A 13,966-nucleotide genomic window follows, 5' to 3' on the forward strand; every position below is an offset into this window, starting at 1 on the left:
ACCACCGACGGCGGAGATCCAGGCAACTCGACGGTTGTACGTCAAGATCGAGCGGCAATACAACTTACCGTATAACCCCCGTTCGTCAGTGCGCGGGGGCACATTTGAGACACGAAGAAGGGACTATTGGCGCCGAAAAGGTGGCCATAGCGGCGCGCCACGGACGTAAAGAGGCCTGAATGTATATACTGTATGGCAGACAGAAAAAGGGCCAAGTGAATTCGGACGCCGCTGGTGGCCGCCAGGGAAAATCCGTACAAGGACTGCGAACGCGGTCAACTGCACTGCTCGAAAGATGGTATCTGTCCACTAGAATATATAAATAGGCGGAGATATCAGCGTTGGATCCCACAAGGATATCACTTGCATTCACAGTAGACCACCCACTTGGAAGGCTGGCTACAAGAGGAATGCAAGGGGTTTGAGGCGATGATACCATATCTGAATATAAGGTACCTTGAGCGTTCATCTGTTACTGTTTCGTCTCATGCGCGAAGTACGGAGCAGTATCAGATCCCGACGTACAACATCGTTTCGTCAGCCCAGTGACGCCCACACATCTTCTTCGTCGCGCTCCTGGGCCGCCTGCACTGCTCGCGGCATGTCCGACATCGGCGCGCGTTGCGGGTGCTCCTCGCCAGCATCGAAGACGACATCGCTCCGTATTAATGGTCGTGCAAGCTCGCCCGCATCCTCCTCGTCCTCCATGTCGATGTCCATAGTGAACCCACCTCTCCGAGGGGCAGAGAGGTCGATTGGTTTGGGGCGCGTGAATATTGATTGGCCAGATCTGTGAGCGGCAGTCTGTGAGCGACTAGCGACACCAAAAACACAATGGAAAAGGTCCGAGATAAGGTGCGCGGGTCGCGCGCGGAGAAAGCGGTTGGGGAGACGTTAGCATCAGAAGGAGTACGTACTGCCGCATAACCGTGGCGAGACGGCCGAACTGAAGCACATTCCGGGCGACGAGAAGCAAAGTATCGATGAGTTCTTCTTCTTTGCTTGTATTGCCGCATCCGGAGAAGAATATGACGAGAAGGGTGATGACGCAGAACGCGGTCATGACCAAGTCCATGACATTCCAGAGGGACTTCCAGAATTGCTAATGGGGCGAGTTAGGCCGGACGACACCAGACATCATGAGAGAAAACCCACCCGGCCGAATGCCACGAATCGGATCCCAACCTCAAGAATCATTGCGGCATTGATGATGAATTCCAGGATGTAGAAGGGCAGCGTGGGACACTCGTTGACCAAACTCAGGACGACTGTTGTAATCGAGAGCGCCGCCATGGCGAGGTATAGGATGATGTATGTCTGGGAGTGGACAAAACGATTCGCGATGTTTTTTGTGATTTCATCCTTGGTCATAGAGTATATGGAACGGGTAGGCCTGCAGGGTCAAGTGGGGGAGAAGCCAAGCATGCTATTAGGTGTCCATGAGTTGGCAGGGCCTCGTACTACAGGCGGTACGTACGTTGCCGATACGCCATTAGTGAGAGGCTCGCCCTCGCCTGCCTCGAGATCGGATAGTCGTTGGTCGAGAGAAGAAGACATGAGTCCACGGGGCAAGGACGCGGCTCGAGGACGACGACTAGACATCACTATGTTATAGCGTTCCGCAGCGGCAGGCTCGGCATCCATGTTCCTATCTCGGTAAACAGCCACAAACAGCGCTTATTCGCTCACTTGCCTTCGTGCTGCGACGTCCAACTTGGTTGTTGCTGACTCCGCGCGTCCTCCCTGCTACTCGGTTTATACCTCTTTTCACCGTCGTACTCACCAACACTAGTCAATATGGGTGGCGGAGACTTGAACATGAAGAAGTCGTGGCACCCGCTCCTGTTGAAAAACCAGGAGCGGGTGTGGCTCGAGGAGAAGAAAGCGGTACGTCTCATGCCTTCCTGTATCGTGAACAGCCATTCTTACGCATGTAGTCTAGCTCGAAGAGAAGAAGAAGCTTGATCAGCTGCGCAAGGAGAAGGAGGAGGAACGTCAGCTGCAAGAGCTGCAAAGGCTGCAGGAAGAGCAGACAGGGAAGAAGAGGCAGGATAAGCTAGATTGGATGTATGCCACCCCGGCGACTGGGAGCGGTCAGAACCAGAATGAGCTGGAAGACTATCTTCTGGGCAAGAAGCGGGTCGACAAGATCCTCACAGCAGACGAGAATGAAAAGGTACGCTCGGGTTCTACGAGTCAGCTCTGCCGGTGCTCATAATCCTTTCTCTCCACCACGACATGACAGATTGGTGCTGCACACAAGAACTTCATTGCTACTCAATTCGCCAATTCTGCGCGCGATACCGCTGCGAAGGTCCGCGAAGATCCCCTTCTTGCCATCAAGCAGCAGGAGCAGGCAGCGTACCAGGCCCTCATGTCCAACCCTCTCCGCCTTCGTGAGCTGCAGGAGCGCACCGGTATCAAACCAAAAAAGGAGAAGAAAGACAAGAAGGAGAAGAAGCACAAGGACCGCAAGGGCAAGAACAGGGCGGCGCGCTCACCTTCACCATACGATGACCGGGATAGGCAGCGTTCTGCCTCGAGGGATCGCTATTCCCGCAAACGTTCGCCTAGCCCCTACTCCCGTCGTTCTCGTTCACCCGCTCCTACGCGTTCACGCTACGAGGACGATCGCCGCGATGATCACTATTCAAGTCGCCGCGGTCGGAGCCGTGACCGCACCCCAGACCGCGAACGCGATAGCCGGAGACGGTCTGCCGAGGAAGGGAAGGTCATGACTTGGCCACGCTCAGACGAGTCAGACGACAACGGATATGTGCCCCGTCGTGCGCCCAGCCGTAGCCCCATTGCACGTCCAGACGATTACGACAACAGGAAGCGAAGACGGACCTTGAGTCGTAGCCCCCGCCGATCCGATCCTGCACCTCCGAAGCGGACTCGTACGAGTCCTCCACCTCCTCGATCGTCCACGAGGCTCAATGACGCCTCGGAGGACCGCGCAGCACGGCTTGCCGCCATGTCTTCTAATGCCGCCTCACTCACAAACGAGCGCCGTGAGCACCTGACGAAGCTGCTCGAACGGGAGAAGGAGGAGGCTGAGGCCGAAGAACGTGCACGAGCGAAGTCAAAGGGCATGGGTGGGTTCCTTAGTCACGAACAGAAGAAGGTTTTCGGGGGTGCCGGCGGTCTGGAGGATCGCATCAAGCGAGGGCGAGGACAAATGCGTGTGGAGGCGGATTAGTCCTTCGCGTCTAGATAGGAGAGTATCCGTGGACTTTGTACAGTATGTTCGTACACGGTGTACGATGTTATGCTTTAACTCACTGGAGATGTTTGCAACCTCAACTACTTCTGCGTATGCAGACGCGTATGACGATTCGCCTGGCGAACTATCGAACGGCAGTCAAGAAGTTTGGCGGCACATGTTACTTGTGCCCGTTGTCCCAAGACATGCCTAGAGCATGACAGCGGGTTCACCAACCTTCGCGCGCGTTTGTTTGCAGAGAAAGTGGATAGTCAATCCTTGACTGGAGTAGAATCTTTTGCGATCATGTCCGTGGAGGTTAGTATGACCGACATTTCCTCGGCCGGGCATAATCAAGCGTTGCTCATTGGGCGCTACCAGGCACGTCCGAACCTAGGAAGGAAAGGCGCTGTCACGATCGGAGGGAGAAGCCGACGGCCGAGGGTTGTGTTGGGTCCCGATATAGGCGGCACGTAGTTCGCGAGTCGATGACATACGGCATGTGTTCTCTGTGAGAGAATACGCTCTCATGAGCGGCCCAGGGCACTCATAAGAGCCTTCTTATTTGTCGAAGCCGCTTTGCTCCCATACCCTCATGACCAGGGCTTGAGAGCACTCCTCCTCACCCATTAACGCCTAGATGACGACAGCTGCTGAGCAAACGCCTCAGCCTAGGTTAAAAAGCGGACTACAGAACGACCTTGACGATCATACAACCATCCACGACTCACCTTTCCCAGACCGAGAGGATAACAAAGCATCTGGTATGTCTACTAGCATCTGTTACCGCTATATCTCGGACCAAACTCACATCGACGCATCTAGGTGCCGAGGAAAAACCGTCACCGCATATTCCACATCCAACATCCAAACCCTATAGCATCTATAACGCTAAGGAGAAATGGTTTATTGTTGCGGTGACCGCATTTGCCGCTATGTTCAGGTAATGTCTTGCTACAATCCTTCTGTAAATCCCGAGCTGACTCAGTTCTCTGCAGCCCTCTGACGGCGAACATCTACTTCCCAGCGATACCTACCATTGCTGCAGCTTTCAAGGAACCTGTAGAGTTGATCAACTTGACCGTCACCGTATACATGGTCGTCCAAGGAATCTGTGGGTACCGTCTGCTACTGCCTGGTGCTCGTTCACCGTTCACGCACGCTTCCCTCAATAGCACCCATGCTTTGGGGCACCATGTCTGACCGATGGGGAAGACGTCCGATGTTCGTTGGTTGCATGATCGTACTATCGTTATCATGTGTCGGACTCGCGCTCGTGCCCACAGACGCCTACTGGGGTCTCATGCTCCTCCGGTGCTTGCAGGCACTGGGGTCTGCCAGCACAATAGCACTCGGTGAGTCTTTGGCTCGTAGCCAGCGTGGTCTGTGAAAAGTAAGTTGATCTAGACCACAACAGGCGCAGGAGTAATTGCGGACATTGCTGCGCCGGCGGAACGGGGCAGCTACTTTGGAATGTGGAACATCGGCCCGATGGTTGGTCCATGTGTGGGTCCGGTACTGGGTGGTGTCCTGGCAGATAAACTGGGATGGAGGTATGGTCCTCTATCACACGCGTTACGGGCTCTCTTACAAAGCTCATCTTCCGCTCTCAGGTCTATCTTCTGGTTCTTGATGATCTCCTCCGCAGTCTGCGCGGTGGTTATGATTCTGTAAGTCGTTTCCCCTCCAGTGACACACGCTTAACTGAAAGGAGAGCCAGCTTGCTTCCGGAGACGCTTCGTGCTATTTGTGGCGATGGAAGTGTACCTCCACCGAAGGCGTACATGCCCATCATCCCGATCATCGGAAGGAAGAAGCAGGAGCCGGACTACTCAACTAGAGGGTCTCGCAGGGGCTTCGCGAACCCACTTCTACTGTTCCTCTACCCCGACGTGGTGCTCATACTCTTCTTCAACGCGCTCGTATACTCAGAGTTCTATGCCGTCACCGCGACCATCTCGACGCTCTTCCTGGATACCTACCCGTTCCTGAACGAGACGGACGCCGGGCTCTGCTTTCTCGGCATCGGCGGCGGCATGCTCGTCGGTGGGGTTGCTATGGGCAAGTTGCTCGACGCAGACTACCAGCGCGTGAAGAGGAAGATCATCCGTAAAATGGAGCAGGATCCCGAGAACAAGCTGAACGCTGCGGATGCCACCAAGGACGAATACTTTCCCATTGAGTACGCTCGCCTTCGGACGGTACCTGCCTTCTTCGCCGTCTTCGTGATCGCCTGCATCGGTTACGGCTGGTGCCTGCATTCCTCTGTCAACATCGCGGGTCCTCTCATTCTGCAGATCATCAGTGAGTGCTCTACCGTCGTCCCACTGCGACGGTTCTGTTCTGACTTCTGGCTTAGTCGGCTGGGTCACCGTGTCCCTTATGAACGGTGCTCAAACACTCATCATCGACCTAGCGCCACAGCACGGCTCTGCTATCACGGCATGCGTACGCCGTCCTGATCATCTAACATATGTCGTCTTGTACTGACCGGAAACCGCAGAACAACCTGGTCCGCTGCAGCCTGGGTGCTGTGTATGTTTCTGTGATTGACCTCATTCTGAAGCGTCTTGGGACCGGGTGGACATACGTCCTTCTTTCTGGCATCTGTATCGTCTTCTCGCCGACCTACTGGATTCTGATCAAGTATGGGCCCAGATGGAGGGCCCAACGGCGTGCTCGCCGGCAAGCGGCTGAAGCTGTGAAATAGTGTCATGATGGGTGGCTAATGAGGAACACCCGAGGAACGATTGCTTTGTGGGTTCACGTAGATGCGTACATACTAGCACATAACATATCGTCTCAGTAGTATTAGTGCCATATCTAGAGTACCACGTGACTACGATCAACCCTATCGCAGGCTCACATACACGACAATACACAAGGACTCAGGAGGTACATTACAAGTCTGGTGAGAGTACAGATACAGGCGGAGGCCTCGGGGATACAAGAAGGTGGTATCTGGGAAATAGATACACTAGAAGCGACATATGGCGACACCAGGGGAGGTCAAGGCGGGACTACTATCGAACTAACTAACCCATTGCGAACTACCATATAGTCATTGAGGAAGGGCGGGGTCAGGCGGCCGCCCGACCCCCGGCTGCGACGGTGCGTAGCGGTCGAAATTGAAGGATGGGTAGCTGACACCCTGAACGAAGTCCTGCGACATTTGGCCTTGATTGAACGTGAACGGCCCCTGCATGCTCTGCGGAAGCTGAGCGTGGGACGACGCTGGGATCGACGTAGGAGGATGCGGGGTGTAGCTGGGCAGGGTGCCGTACGACATGGGAGCACTCACGGGAGGTCCCTCCACAGGAGCTGTCATTGCCATGGTCAGCTGGCTTGGCCACCACTGATAGCCTGGGTAGAAGGAAGTCGACGCCTGCGTGCTTGGCCCAGCCACCCCTGATGAATGCGCGGCCATACGTGCTTGTTGGGTATCCCAATCATTGCCCATGTTCGCAGTACCGCGGTAGCCTTCCAAGGGCGGCAAGACATACGCATCTTGCGCGTCGGAATTGCTGTAGCCGCCCACAGCGTCCTCGATGCTGCGTTTGTGTCGATGGACATTCGAGGGGTACTTCGATTTGTCCAAGTGGACTTTCGCGCCCTCCAACAATGTACGTAGACGAGTGGCCGTCGGCCAGGTTCTCTGTGTTACGACGATGAGACGCTAGGCAGATATGCGAGAGAAATTGGGGGCTAACCTCGATCTGTTTGCACGCCTCGATACACCTTGTGAGACCAATGGATGCCTGAGGATCTGAGGGACGTCGCCCCACTTCGCCACGAGATAATGTTAGCAGCACAACCAATCGCCTAGTGACTGCGCTACGTACGAGCAACAACATGCATGATGCTAGCCAAGGAGTGTAGCTCGTCAGCATGAGACGAAACAGACGAGAAGATTTGACGAACATACCCAGCACTCTGAAGAAAAATACACAGGAATGGAGGAGCCCTCTCGAGCCCAAACCGATTGCTGTACGTCTCCGCTGTGATCCCCGTTAGCGACACCGAGATCCACGAGATATGTGGGCAGGACTCACTCATGGAGCTCATATGTACAGCCGCTCCCGCGCATACATCGAATGCTTTGAGAGCTAACGGGTCGATTTGTAGGTTGGTTTCGTGCGCGCTCCTATTAGAGGTCGTAAGAAACTGCTGGATAGGACTGCAGACTGGCTCACGCGTCGTACGGGGGCAGGCTATAGACGGAAATAATCAGCAAGTAGCACAACCGGAGACAAACTGAAATGTGCGTACAAAGCACGGTGAAGCAGCAGGACCGCTGTGTAATACTCGATGTGCAACATGAGAACATGAGGCAGTACGGTGGCGTGCCTGTCATTTGAGGGATAGCGGAGATCGTCTGGTAGTTCGATTAACCACTTGTTAAGACGGGACTCAAGCTCCTCGAAGAGGACTCGTCGAGGTGTGTTTGACGAGACTTGGACGGGATAGATCTTGTCCATGATATCGGTGATAATTATAGCTGTTGAATGTCAGTGGAAGGAACATGCATATACGAATAGAACATACATAAACGGCAAGCTTCTCTGAACGTCGTCATCAACTTGGCTTCTCGCGGAATAAAATCGGGGAGGACTCCTGGAGGATAGGGCTGCCACAACTCATTCTCATCATTCTATGCAAAATATAACGGTGAGACAGAGAATACAAGGCTCGAGTGAAGCATATACAGACCTCATTGACGTCGAGGAGCGGCGTGGAATAGTCGTTCGCGCGGAAAGTGATGGGCCTTCCCAGCCATACAGCAGACAATCTACAATGAGAGTCAGGACCTGCGAGAGCGATAAGTGGGGAGCCAGAGTCGACCCACTTGTCCGAGATGCAACAAGACCACCAAATGTGCTTGCGTATTTGCTTCTCGACCTCCGTGAATACATATTGCTTGCCGTCGGTCGTCCAGTTGTCGGCATTGCGGTTCATACCTAGATCGATGGCCTACAGAACGTGAACTTCAGGTGGACTACGTTGCACTGAGGAAGGACGTACCATGCGTAATGCCATGCCTGCGCTCATGTCAGATTAACACATAGAGCATTCGACGAAGCGGTACGGCGAGGAATGGACTCACCACTGTACAACCAACCCTTGTCCATTGCGCCTGTTATCGTGTTCGTGAACATATCACAAAACCGCCTAGCATTGTACGCACCCATGCCAAATTCGCGGATCGCCAATAGTAGGAGCGCCTGACAAGTCGATGGCCGACTACTCTGATATTTCCGGTCTATGACGGCATGAGCCAAGCAGTGGTAATGGCGCAGCATATGACGTGCTTACCGAGCAGTTTGTGTGCATCCTGAGCATATTGTTGACCAGCAAACGAGAGGTTGTCGCCTCGCGTTGGCTGGTATTCGCTTCTGCTCGAGTACCGTGCCGCAATCGCGAACATGGCAAGCAGCAACATCTTGCAAGGGCGTTGCATCGGTGTGCGGATAAGTGGATTGCCCGACTGGATCGCCGCTGGAGCGTCGAGAACGCTGATCCAAACATCGCCGTCAGTTTCAATCTATACATATATAGCGATTACGCCGGCACGAACTCGTTGGACAGGTAAAGCTACCTGCACAAGGGAGCAGTGCAACAACGACGGAATAGCATACCTGGCATGATAGTTCTGCAAGAAATCTTGCTTGTGAATGACCGGGAAGAACGGGTGAACGTATGCAAAATAGAGTTCAAGAAGATATTTCTGCGTCTCGGGAGAAGGCATCTCAACCTCGACGTCGTCCTCTTCATGTAAAGGATCCTGTTGCGGATTCTCGCTTCCCGTGAACTTCCTGAACGAAAAGCAGACCTCAGTGGTGGCGCACGTAGCTGGAATCGTGGACGCACCAGATCCTCTGGATTTGCTGATTGTCACTATCTTTCCTAGTACTGCTCTGCGCGAGCAACGGAAGTCCGGACGCGGGACCATGATAACGGAACTGAAGAAGGGGCTCATGTCAGGACAGCGTTTCATTCACATACGGAAGGACGAACCTCTTTGTTCTCATCCACAGAGAGATGACCAAACGCCTCAGCGGTCTCTTCTATGTCTCCGACGTCAGCTGACGGCGCTAATGAGAGGTCAGCGAATCTCATATGGCTACAACATGTACCGAAGGCGTACGCGTAGCATCGGGCAGAGTATACAAGCCGTCCCAATTCTGTTGCTGGATGGGCCTTGCGTAAGGATTGTCGAGTCTCCTCCGCGTCCTCGAATAGTCGGCTACCCCACCTCCAGTAGACGAAGACGACCGAGAGATGGGGCTGACGGGAGTCGATATGTACGCCCACTGATTGCTTTGCGCCAGTCTGCGAGCCAGATGCTCTTGCCACTCTCTCGTAGGGGTGGCGGACCCAGTCGGATCTTCGGAAGTCAGTCAGGAGAGGTGCATGTGGAGTGTGAAGGGAACCTATGTACCTTGAGAGACAATTTCTCGCGATACACGAGATTGTCGGCGGGAACGTCTATCGTCTCGTAGAGGTGTATGTTCGGGTACTTCTATGAGGGACGAGTAGAAGCTTTCGCTGGTCGGCTGCCCATGTTGCATCCGATTCCTTAGGCCCTAGAGATGCGGTTAGGTGGACGATGGACGGAAATCAATGTGAAACGAACGTATGGCCCAGCCTGGACACGGTCAAGAATCGCGCTGGCGAAGGGGTCGTTACGGAGATCGGCAATGATGTCCTGGGCGCGAGGCGACTCCATGATGGTGGCGAGAATGCATTCGACCTGATGCCATCGCTGTTCGATGGAGTGGATGTAGCCCTTTGGAGGCCCTCGCTTGAAGCTAGGTCCTGCAGGTGTGCTTCAGGATCCGGCGTCGGAAGCATGCGCCAAAAGGGGAGCTGGAGCATACCTTGGAATGTACAGGCTTCGGGTCGATCTTGTGTCAGCAAAAATGGATAAGGTTGTCGCAGCGCAAGACTCACGTGTATTTGCGACTTCACAATTCTTACACCTATCGTCTGAACCAGGTTCGCACTTGCTTTTGATCCTTCTGCACCTATCACAGGCTGGGGGCGTGGAAGGCGTCAGGCACGGAGCGGGACAAAGATGGTACGGGTACGTACCTCTGGTGCCACGCTTAATTCCTGGCTGTTTGCTAGAGCCAGGTTCGTTAGGGAACTCGTCTTCTTCGGAGAGACTCAGGGAGGCATGATGGTCTTGAACGGAGGACATGACGGACGGAGACAGACGGGGCGCGTGTTGAGTGGTGGCAGAGAGGGCAGACAGTGTGTGCGAACCCGCTGACAGCCTTGCATGGCGAGCAACTCTGAGAATGACATCACCGGGAGGTGGGCTGCGTTACGGAACCTCAGCTTGAACCTACTCCCAACCCCGGCTCCGAGTCTGCCACATGTGGAGCGTTACCCGCCCACGTGGCCGCGCTCCCAGCCGCGACTCGACGCGACTCGTCCTCTCCTCGACCACGACTAGCCGTATGATGCATGGCTTCCGCATTGCCATTGACTTTTAACCGTGAGCTCGAGATGTGTGTCTGCCAGAGTACAGGCCTCATTCTTGACTTGTCTCGCAGAAGCCGTCCGCGGGACTGCAGAGTTCAGTCAGTCCACTCCGACAGTCCCCGTCTCGCAACACTCTAACTGACGTTTTCTTCGCGCAGTTGAGGTGGCAATACATACCATTCTCTATGTCCGCCAAGTCTACCCCGCCGAACTCTTTGTACGCAGGAGGAAATACGATGCCCCCGTTTTCCAATCGCGCCATCCAGCCCTTAACGAGTATATCGCTGGTGCTGTCAAGGCCATCAGCGACGAGCTCGCCCTCGTATGAGATAAACAAACATCTGCTTTCGCTTCGGCCCTGATTCTCGCCCAGGGCCATGTCGACAAGGTTGTTGTGGTCATTAAAAGCGCCCAAGAGCAACCTCTCGAGCGCTTCATCTTCGCCGTCCGCAACACGCTCGAAATTGAGTCCTACAACAAAGACACGAGGTCATTCATAGCAGTTGTCGACACGCGGTCGGCCCGCTGACGAACTGCTACCAGCGTCGAGGGGGCAATCTCGATAGCCGCCATGGGCCAGTACTTCCGCTCGGCTCTCGTCAAACTCAACATGATCGAGGCGCAGCTCGGCCAAATGCATCTCGACGGTAATCTCACCCATTCATTCAACAATTCTCATTGTGTCGCCGAACGCTTCGTGTGAACACAGATATCTCCTTCGCGATTCTCCTAGAGCTGCAGGACGACAAGGCACCTTCCGCGAGTCACGGCAAAGTATGTCCCGGACTAACACGAGCCCCCAGACGCCTGTCCAAGTCAACTTACCTTCCTTCCAGGATCCTCCGCCTTGGATCCCTGGGGCAAGTCAGCATACCACGTCTGCTGTTTCTGAAACAGCAGAGCTCCACATGGTACGCGCTGTCGACACCGGGATCATCAATGTGCGTGTTCACACGTCGCTCCCTTTGCCCTGACTGACATGACCGTGATGGTGAATTAGTTAGCACTGGCAGTACAAGAGTCGGAACACAAGTTGAATCTCGAGAAAGAGCCCCAAGCGAAGGGAAAGGAGAAAGCAGCTGGATGAAAGCTCGACAAGCTCTAGGTATCATGAATGCATGGGAAACCTCGGCGTTAGCGCGCAGAAATGCAAACTATAGTACAACGGGCATAACCCAGCCAAGAGTCCACATCATTAGACGTCCACTCGTATACGCTGAATAATAGGTATGATCCTGTCCCACTCCTCCATAGCCTAATATAGAGCAACATAAGCAAGGGGTCTCACAATGCGGGCACAGACTTGGACGTACCGCCTTATAGAACTCGATCTGACCGTCGGCGTAGTTCCCGAACATCTCCTTCATCTCGGCCTCCTTGGCGCGCTGGAAGATCGTTTGCTCGCGGAGCGTCTCGTCGCTGAATGCGTCCGAGGTCTCGTGCGCGGTCTGGACAGCGTCTTGCAGCTACGCACCGGTTCGCCCCGTTCAGCACACGGGGAGGACGAGAACGCATGCGCCCTTACCTCCTTGATCTTCGTATCCAATTTGCGCATACGCTCGACCCTTGTTCTGTCATCGTCCGCGCCGCGGATTGCATCGACCCTGTCCCTGATGTACGCCCCCAATCCGAGCCCCGTGCTCCCTGCGCGACCGCTGATCACCGCGGCGAGGCGGTCTCGCTCCGCAGTGACCTGCGAGAGGTACTCCGAGAGCTCCTCGAAGTCCATCTGCTTCTGGTCCCGAAGCTTCAATACTGCGCGGTTCGCATGCGAGTATTGGAGCAAGGCGTGCAGATGAACGAGGAAGGGATCAGTAGTCATTTGTGTCTACAGGAGTGCCATGCCGTGGTCAGTTCAGCAACCGAATCGGCGCTCAAGACAAAAAGCGACATACCGTGTGACGCAACAACGCAGAGAACTCCAGGAGCGTATTCGAGAAGTGGTTGAGCGGGTCGGTAATGCCTGACTCAAGGAAGCCGAGGCCTTGCACCGCGACGGCGAGGTCGTGGTAGTCCCCCGTGAGATCTTCACCCGGTTCCAGGTTCCCGTCTCCTTCAGCCTCAGATACTCCCGCACGCACACGCGAGGGGAGGATACTCACCGTTGGTGCGGTTCCGGACGCGCGTGAACAGGCGCTCGGAGAGCGAGATGCCCTCCTCGAACTTGTCGACGTGCTCGCGCATGGCGAGGAAACGCTCGTCAGGCTTGCGCACGCGCGAGAAGGCGTTGAGAAGGCTGTCCGAGATGCTGTCGATCACGCCCGAGGACTGCTCGGGGACCGGGGGGTGCGCGACATGCTGGTGCATAATGACATGCTGAGGTGCCATTAGCAGCGGAGCAATATGGCAGGGGGCGAACGGCCTACCCATTCTGTCGACTCAAAGAAGGCACGAAGTAGCGTACTCCTCTGGAGGGTGGGGTGGCGCGCGAGGCGTTGGAGGAAGCGGTGTAGACTGTATACGGTAAGAGAACATCCCAGGAACAGCGCGACATGAGATACTCACTCTGAGCGTCGCCGCTCCATGAATTCTGGGCTGAACCTGTCCCCGGTGACATATTCTGTATATTCCTCTTATTGATATACGAATCGTCATGTTCATATGAGACACGAACCAAGTCTGTGCTTGTCCGGCAATGGCGGGACGACACATGCAGGGAAATCCTTGGCCAGGTGCGACCGCAAGAAGACGAAGTCTTGGAATCGTCGCCTCGCCGAAGGATTAGGGGTGGAGAATATAGGGAGGTTGGTCTACTCCCCTTGTGAGCATTGAAACAATGACACAGACCAATTCAGTGCGCACCTTCGCAGACACAAGATACGAGACGTAGGCGTCCTTCGTCTCCGCGAGCTCCTTGACGGGATCCTTCACGCTCGTAATGAGGTATCCTTCCCACTTTGGGTCGTGTGGCCCGCGACCATCCTCGCTCTCAGACGTGCTTTGCCTGAACCCGGGGCCGGCAGGGGCGGAGGAGCCGCCCTCATATGTCACAGGGGCGGTCGGGGTCTCCCAGGTGACGCTGTCGAAGACGTCCTCTTCGTCGCCGAGCATGTCGTAGACGGGGTGGAGGACGCGGAGAGAAGGAGCGCGGGCTGCGCAATGACAGAGACGGGCAAGCCGAGACGCTGTGGAGGTGCGCCGAGCGGGTCGCTTGTGCGACAGGCAAGCGCGACGTCAGACTTGCAAGGCGCGACACAGCGCAGGCCAGTACATACCACACGCGTCTCTCGGTCAACAATCGTCAACACTCTCCTTCTCTTTCCACACCGACCG

General features: G+C 55.1%; 6 protein-coding genes across 6 annotated transcripts; 3 read left to right on the plus strand and 3 right to left on the minus strand.

Moving 5' to 3' along the window:
* Positions 1–537: 537 nt before the first annotated feature.
* On the minus strand, positions 538–1,371 carry DICSQDRAFT_46431 (uncharacterized protein; the record flags this gene model as incomplete). The annotated part of the gene is made up of 3 exons (XM_007359775.1): positions 538–790; positions 918–1,102; positions 1,156–1,371. 3 exons carry the CDS (start codon positions 1,369–1,371, stop codon positions 538–540), a joined length of 654 nt encoding a protein of 217 aa, XP_007359837.1.
* Positions 1,372–1,718: 347 nt separating this feature from the next.
* Positions 1,719–3,285, plus strand: DICSQDRAFT_131118 (uncharacterized protein). The gene is made up of 3 exons (XM_007360261.1): positions 1,719–1,887; positions 1,943–2,176; positions 2,246–3,285. Exons 1-3 carry the CDS (start codon positions 1,798–1,800, stop codon positions 3,200–3,202), a joined length of 1,281 nt encoding a protein of 426 aa, XP_007360323.1. The 5' UTR covers positions 1,719–1,797; the 3' UTR covers positions 3,203–3,285.
* Positions 3,286–4,074: 789 nt separating this feature from the next.
* On the plus strand, positions 4,075–5,888 carry DICSQDRAFT_75954 (MFS general substrate transporter; the record flags this gene model as incomplete). The annotated part of the gene is made up of 8 exons (XM_007360262.1): positions 4,075–4,148; positions 4,204–4,319; positions 4,381–4,560; positions 4,623–4,758; positions 4,819–4,875; positions 4,926–5,509; positions 5,565–5,653; positions 5,709–5,888. Coding segments are annotated over exons 1-8 (1,350 nt in total), but the record flags the coding sequence as incomplete, so codon positions are not given.
* DICSQDRAFT_151251 (uncharacterized protein) lies at positions 5,819–10,431 on the minus strand. The gene is made up of 23 exons (XM_007360263.1): positions 10,298–10,431; positions 10,157–10,240; positions 10,084–10,098; positions 9,840–10,021; positions 9,645–9,789; positions 9,351–9,590; positions 9,221–9,297; positions 9,074–9,165; positions 8,842–9,018; positions 8,519–8,718; positions 8,391–8,465; positions 8,310–8,339; positions 8,228–8,244; positions 8,052–8,176; positions 7,916–7,994; positions 7,751–7,856; positions 7,475–7,703; positions 7,399–7,416; positions 7,258–7,349; positions 7,131–7,203; positions 7,048–7,067; positions 6,916–6,989; positions 5,819–6,860 (listed from the first exon to the last, which is right to left on the minus strand). Exons 1-23 carry the CDS (start codon positions 10,404–10,406, stop codon positions 6,267–6,269), a joined length of 2,853 nt encoding a protein of 950 aa, XP_007360325.1. The 5' UTR covers positions 10,407–10,431; the 3' UTR covers positions 5,819–6,266.
* A 244-nt stretch (positions 10,432–10,675) lies between these two features.
* On the plus strand, positions 10,676–11,780 carry DICSQDRAFT_164682 (DNA-binding protein; the record flags this gene model as incomplete). The annotated part of the gene is made up of 8 exons (XM_007360264.1): positions 10,676–10,706; positions 10,765–10,791; positions 10,852–11,015; positions 11,067–11,182; positions 11,237–11,340; positions 11,403–11,467; positions 11,530–11,634; positions 11,694–11,780. The coding sequence occupies 8 exons, from the start codon at positions 10,676–10,678 to the stop codon at positions 11,778–11,780; spliced, it is 699 nt and encodes a 232-aa protein (XP_007360326.1).
* Positions 11,781–11,888: 108 nt separating this feature from the next.
* DICSQDRAFT_142419 (uncharacterized protein) lies at positions 11,889–13,744 on the minus strand (the record flags this gene model as incomplete). Its single annotated transcript, XM_007360265.1, has 9 exons — positions 11,889–11,948; positions 12,007–12,159; positions 12,219–12,521; positions 12,589–12,743; positions 12,796–13,009; positions 13,060–13,147; positions 13,199–13,253; positions 13,308–13,443; positions 13,496–13,744. 9 exons carry the CDS (start codon positions 13,742–13,744, stop codon positions 11,889–11,891), a joined length of 1,413 nt encoding a protein of 470 aa, XP_007360327.1.
* Positions 13,745–13,966: the final 222 nt, after the last annotated feature.

This window comes from Dichomitus squalens (assembly GCF_000275845.1).
Source record: "Dichomitus squalens LYAD-421 SS1 unplaced genomic scaffold DICSQscaffold_1, whole genome shotgun sequence".
NCBI classification, from domain to species: Eukaryota; Fungi; Basidiomycota; class Agaricomycetes; order Polyporales; family Polyporaceae; genus Dichomitus; species Dichomitus squalens.

What these genes read in the sequence shown, in the direction of transcription:
- DICSQDRAFT_131118 (XM_007360261.1), top strand. Translation starts at nt 1,798, where the DNA reads ATGGGTGGCGGAGACTTGAACATGAAGAAGTCGTGGCACCCGCTCCTG. An exon ending in GGCTCGAGGAGAAGAAAGCG is followed by an intron (nt 1,888 to 1,942) that starts GTACGTCTCATG and finishes CATGTAGTCTAG; the next exon opens with CTCGAAGAGAAGAAGAAGCT. An exon ending in CAGCAGACGAGAATGAAAAG is followed by an intron (nt 2,177 to 2,245) that starts GTACGCTCGGGT and finishes ACGACATGACAG; the next exon opens with ATTGGTGCTGCACACAAGAA.
- DICSQDRAFT_151251 (XM_007360263.1), bottom strand. Translation starts at nt 10,406, where the DNA reads ATGTCCTCCGTTCAAGACCATCATGCCTCCCTGAGTCTCTCCGAAGAA. An exon ending in CAGCAAATCCAGAGGATCTG is followed by an intron (nt 9,019 to 9,073) that starts GTGCGTCCACGA and finishes CTTTTCGTTCAG; the next exon opens with GAAGTTCACGGGAAGCGAGA. An exon ending in GGATGCACACAAACTGCTCG is followed by an intron (nt 8,466 to 8,518) that starts GTAAGCACGTCA and finishes ATGCCGTCATAG; the next exon opens with ACCGGAAATATCAGAGTAGT.